The 6,227-nt window shown below is 39.1% G+C and overlaps 1 protein-coding gene across 1 annotated transcript; it reads left to right on the top strand.

The window, feature by feature from the left end:
* The first annotated feature begins 3,167 nt into the window (after positions 1-3,167).
* Positions 3,168-5,896, top strand: LOC132697732 (uncharacterized). The gene is made up of 2 exons (XM_060663363.1): positions 3,168-3,207; positions 3,270-5,896. The coding sequence occupies exons 1-2, from the start codon at positions 3,168-3,170 to the stop codon at positions 5,894-5,896; spliced, it is 2,667 nt and encodes an 888-aa protein (XP_060519346.1).
* The last annotated feature ends 331 nt before the right edge of the window (positions 5,897-6,227 follow it).

Below are 6,227 nucleotides of genomic sequence, written 5' to 3'. Positions count from 1 at the left end.
TAAATCAAGGGCGAAAACCAATTATTTGTCCCAAAAGAAGGTGTTTTAAGTATATATCTGCATTTCTAAGGTAGATTTGGGTACAATAAGAGGCGAAAAAGCAGATTCTGACTAAGATTTTATCGAAATCGGCAACTATTTGACTCAGAAAGGTTGCCTTACGTCGAAATCTAATAGTTTATTAAGGTTTTCGATACTAAAATGCCCAAAGACGCCGATTTTGACTAGAATTTGAAAGATATTGAAATGAATATATAACTGTTTGTATCAAAAAATGATAGTTTAGCCGAAGAAGCCGATTTTGACTGGAATCTGTTTAAAATGACAAAGAAAAACCTATTATCAATTCAAGGAAGTGAATTTTTAAGTAGTTTTCTGCAGTTTTAATGTAGATTTCAGTTCGCTAAGTTATGAAAATGCATGTTTTGGCTATAATCTTCTGTAAATCAAGGGCGAAAACCAATTGTTTGTCCCAAAAGAAGGTGTTTTAAGTATATATCTGCATTTCTAAGGTAGATTTGTGTACAATAAGAGGCGAAAAAGCAGATTCTGACTAAGATTTTATCGAAATCGGCAACTATTTGACTCAGAAAGGTTGCCTTACGTCGAAATCTAATAGTTTATTTAGGTTTTCGTTACTAAAATGCCCAAAGACGCCGATTTTGACTAGAATTTGAAAGATATTGACATGAATATATAACTGTTTGTATCAAAAAATGATAGTTTTAACTGATATTTGCAGTTTTGATGCGGTTTTAGATACGATATGAATCGAAGAAGCCGATTTTGACTGGAATCTGTTTAAAATGACAAAGAAAAACCTATTATCAATTCAAGGAAGTGAATTTTTAAGTAGTTATCTGCAGTTTTAATGTAGATTTCAGTTCGCTAAGTTATGAAAATGCATGTTTTGGCTATAATCTTCCGTAAATCAAGGGCGAAAACCAATTATTTGTCCCAAAAGAAGGTGTTTTAAGTATATATCTGCATTTCTAAGGTAGATTTGGGTACAATAAGAGGCGAAAAAGCAGATTCTGACTAAGATTTTATCGAAATCGGCAACTATATGACTCAGAATGGTTGCCTTACGTCGAAATCTAATAGTTTATTAAGGTTTTCGTTACTAAAATGCCCATAGACGCCGATTTTGACTAGAATTTGAAAGATATTGACATGAATATATAACTGTTTGTATCAAAAAATGATAGTTTAAACTGATATTTGCAGTTTTGATGCGGTTTTAGATACGATATGAATCGAAGAAGCCGATTTTGACTGGAATCTGTTTAAAATGACAAAGAAAAACCTATTATCAATTCAAGGAAGTGAATTTTTAAGTAGTTATCTGCAGTTTTAATGTAGATTTCAGTTCGCTAAGTTATGAAAATGCATGTTTTGGCTATAGTCTTCCGTAAATCAAGGGCGAAAACCAATTATTTGTCCCAAAAGAAGGTGTTTTAAGTATATATCTGCATTTCTAAGGTAGATTTGGGTACAATAAGAGGCGAAAAAGCAGATTCTGACTAAGATTTTATCGAAATCGGCAACTATTTGACTCAGAAAGGTTGCCTTACGTCGAAATCTAATAGTTTATTAAGGTTTTCGATACTAAAATGCCCAAAGACGCCGATTTTGACTAGAATTTGAAAGATATTGAAATGAATATATAACTGTTTGTATCAAAAAATGATAGTTTAAACTGATATTTGCAGTTTTGATGCGGTTTTAGATACGATATGAATCGAAGAAGCCGATTTTGACTGGAATCTGTTTAAAATGACAAAGAAAAACCTATTATCAATTCAAGGAAGTGAATTTTTAAGTAGTTATCTGCAGTTTTAATGTAGATTTCAGTTCGCTAAGTTATGAAAATGCATGTTTTGGCTATAATCTTCTGTAAATCAAGGGCGAAAACCAATTATTTGTCCCAAAAGAAGGTGTTTTAAGTATATATCTGCATTTCTAAGGTAGATTTGGGTACAATAAGAGGCGAAAAAGCAGATTCTGACTAAGATTTTATCGAAATCGGCAACTATTTGACTCAGAAAGGTTGCCTTACGTCGAAATCTAATAGTTTATTAAGGTTTTCGATACTAAAATGCCCAAAGACGCCGATTTTGACTAGAATTTGAAAGATATTGAAATGAATATATAACTGTTTGTATCAAAAAATGATAGTTTAAACTGATATTTGCAGTTTTGATGCGGTTTTAGATACGATATGAATCGAAGAAGCCGATTTTGACTGGAATCTGTTTAAAATGACAAAGAAAAACCTATTATCAATTCAAGGAAGTGAATTTTTAAGTAGTTATCTGCAGTTTTAATGTAGATTTCAGTTCGCTAAGTTATGAAAATGCATGTTTTGGCTATAATCTTCTGTAAATCAAGGGCGAAAACCAATTATTTGTCCCAAAAGAAGGTGTTTTAAGTATATATCTGCATTTCTAAGGTAGATTTGGGTACAATAAGAGGCGAAAAAGCAGATTCTGACTAAGATTTTATCGAAATCGGCAACTATTTGACTCAGAATGGTTGCCTTACGTCGAAATCTAATAGTTTATTAAGGTTTTCGTTACTAAAATGCCCAAAGACGCCGATTTTGACTAGAATTTGAATGATATTGGCATGAATATATAACTGTTTGTATCAAAAAATGATAGTTTAAACTGATATTTGCAGTTTTGATGCGGTTTTAGGTACGATATGAGTCGAAGAAGCCGATTTTGACTGGAATCTGTTTAAAATGACAAAGAAAACCCTATATATACATATATATATATATATATATATATATATATATATATATATATATATATATATATATATATATATATATATATATATATATATATATATATATATATATATATATATATATATATATATATATATATATATATATATATATATATATATATATATATATATATATATATATATATATATATATATATATATATATATATATATATATATATATATATATATATATATATATATATATAACTATACATATATATAACTATACATAACAAGTGCGATATCGAACCGGAATCCGTCGAACAGGAAATCGACGACAATGACGAGGAGGAGGAACAAGAGGGGGAGATAGGTGTCGAAAATTCGAGGGTCAGAAGACCGCCTTGCTGGACCGTTGTCGATCGATGCCGGTGGAAATATCCGAAACAGCAAATATCGAGCACCGTTTTTAAGATCGAGAAGCAAATTCTTTACAGACGTCCTCCGGGTGTTTGCTTTTTTAACAGGCAACATAAACGTTTCGTCGGCAACGAATTTGGAACTTTGCGTCGGAAACCCGATCCAGGTGTGTCGATACATTAACGCCTACGTCAATAAGGGGTTAGACGTAGCGAACATCCAATGCGTTGAGATGCAAGTGAATACGACCACCGGTACGATCGATTGGAACGAGGCGGCGGCATTCCTTAAAATGAGATATATCGGACCGCACGAGGCGGTCTATCGCATCTTGGGAAATGGCATGTTCCATATCAGTCACACGATCGAAAAGTTGCCCGTGCATTTGGAAGGAGAGGCTTGTGAAATTTACAGGGAAGGGGACGAGGTGGCCGTAGTCGAAAGGGGCGAGCGTTCTAAGCTCGTCGCTTGGTTCGAATTGAACGCGGCGGAGGAGGCGACGGGTCGGCGACGGTTCTACGTCGACATCGTCGAAACGCACTCTTGGCGGCAAGGTCGTTGGGTCGCCAAGTCGCGACCCACCAGTTCTCTAGGTCGTATGAGTCCGGTTTATCCGAGTCCGGGGAATATGGAGCGCTACTATCTACGAATGATTTTGGGCAACGTGACAGGTTTGATTTCGTTCGTGGACGCGAAAACCGTAAACGGCGTTTTATGTCCTTCGTATCAGGCCGCTTGCGTAGCGTTAAAATTGATCCCGGACGACGACGAAGAGGCGGACAAGATTTTAGATTGGATAGCGGATCGTCTTCGTCATCCGTTTTATTTAAGGGAAGCGTTCGCTCTAATTCTCTTGTACAATCCGTCGAAGAATCCCCGAACTTTATTTAAGAGATGGTGCAGGCGTATGTCCGCGGACGTGCTTAGGATTCATATCGATTTAATAAGAGATATCGACGAAGAGGGCGCGGGCGACTTAAACGAAAGGATGCACGTGCTCCGTACGTGTCGGTATACGGTCCTTTGGAGTTTCGTAGATCGATTTCTGGTCGAATGCTCCACTTCGATGGAAAAAATTAATCTTCCTCGGGATTGGATTTCCGATTGGGTTTACGACGAGGAGGCGGAACAACTTTTGGACGAGGAAGAGGTTACGTTCGAGGAATTCGCTTTCGTTCCGAGACCGAATCAAAATTTGCATCTGATCGATCTCAACGATCAACAGCTGGGATTCGTTTACGAGGTTTTACAGTCTGTATGCAATCGTAACGGTATCGTTTTCGTTTTGACCGGCGAAGGGGGCACCGGCAAAACCGCGACCGTCAACGTTATTTTGGAAGTGGCGGAACTTCGCGCGTTACCGTACGTATCCGCGGCTTTTACGGGGATCGCGGCCACGTTAATCCGGAACGCGGCTACGATTCATTCTTCTTTCGGCATTCCTAGAGAAAGAGGCGTAGACGATACGCCGGTTTCTAATTTGGTGGGCGAGTCGGAGGCGGCCGACGATATTCGAAACGCGAGACTCGTCGTGTTAGACGAGGTGTTTATGTTGGCGTCGTGGATGTTGGAAATGATCGATGCCGTGTGTCGGGAATACGGTCAATCGCGACGGTCGTTCGGTGGGAAAACCGTTATTCTTAGCGGCGATCCCAAGCAGTTGCTTCCCGTTGTCAAGGGTAGGCGAGCGGGAATGGCGTCTATCGTTTCGCATCCGGCATGGAGTACTTTTCAACTGTGCACGTTAACGGAAAACATGCGTGTTCATCCGCAAGAGGTGGAATGGTCGAATTTCATCAGGAGAGTAGGCGACGGGGAAAGAATCGTTTCGGACAACGGACGCGAACCGATTTCCGATAACTGTCTGTTCGTTCCTTCCAAATTAATTGTCAAATCGCGCGAACAACTCGTCGACTTTGTTTACGGGGACGTCTTCGAATCGATGCTCTCTCTTCCCGGGACGAACGAGCAATTCTTGGAATTAGCCGAGCGATTGGCCCTCCGGTCGATCCTTTGTCCCGTGAACAGCGAGGTCGAGGAGTTGAACGAAATCATCTCAAAGATCTTCCCCGATCCGTCAGGATCGGAGAGGGTCTTTTTGGCGACCAATTCCTACGATAGACAGAGTAACGAGGATGGGGCCGACGATCACGAAATCGCCAATCCCCTCGCGACGGGAGTCACCAGTGAAATTATCGAAAGTTTAGATTTGTCGGGACTACCGCCATATCGGTTGACTTTGAAGATCGGTTCGGTGGTAGTCCTTTTGGTAAATCTTAACGTGTGGAGGGGTTTTTGTAACGTACAGAGAATGATCGTTTTGGAGATGGGCGATGACGTGATAGTCGGCCGCATCGTTTCCGGTCAATTTCAGGGCCGTAAATGTGTCATTATCAGAAAACAATTCGTTTTAGCGGAAAAAGAAACGCCATTGCTACCGGGCGGCGGCACATTTTATAGAAAACAATTTCCGATTAAGTTGGCGCACGCAATTACTATCAACAAAGCGCAAGGACAGACTCTTTCGCGAGTCGGTTTGTGTCTCAACGTCCCGTGTTTTGCTCACGGTCAATTGTACGTCGCTTTGTCCAGAGTGCGTACTTGGCAGGATATTCGCATTTTTGTAAAGGAAAGTCGTAGACAGGGTCGTTTCTTTAAAGACGGTCGCAAAAATAATCCAGTTTTCACGCAGAATATCGTTTATAGGGCGTTTTTAGATAAAATCTTCAATTGAATTCGAAAATTTGCCACTTTTTACATTTTCGTTTCCATTTTACGACCCTATTTTCGTTCCGATTTTACGACACAACGATGACAGTTCACCGGTAATAACTTGTAACCGAGGGCGACTTTTTACCGACGACGTCCTTTACCCAATATAGCCTTTTCACCCGATCGTGACTTTTTACCCAATTATGACGTTTACTCGATCACGACTTTTACCAAATAAAAATATTACATTTTCCAAATTTTTATTAAGTACACGAGTTCCAATATTTCCTGCCGCCGGTACGAACGATGACTTTTTCCCGATTAAAACTCTAACCCGACAAAGACGTTCACCC

Source organism: Cylas formicarius, unplaced genomic scaffold, assembly GCF_029955315.1.
Source record: "Cylas formicarius isolate icCylForm1 unplaced genomic scaffold, icCylForm1.1 PGA_scaffold_10__41_contigs__length_53128322, whole genome shotgun sequence".
NCBI classification, from domain to species: domain Eukaryota; kingdom Metazoa; phylum Arthropoda; class Insecta; order Coleoptera; family Brentidae; genus Cylas; species Cylas formicarius.
This window is presented reverse-complemented; position numbering and strand designations above follow the sequence as displayed.

Coding starts and splice junctions, on each gene's coding strand:
- LOC132697732 (XM_060663363.1), top strand. CDS start 3,168: ATGCCGGTGGAAATATCCGAAACAGCAAATATCGAGCACC. Junction 3,208..3,269: donor AACAGCAAATATCGAGCACC/GTTTTTAAGATC, acceptor CTTTTTTAACAG/GCAACATAAACGTTTCGTCG.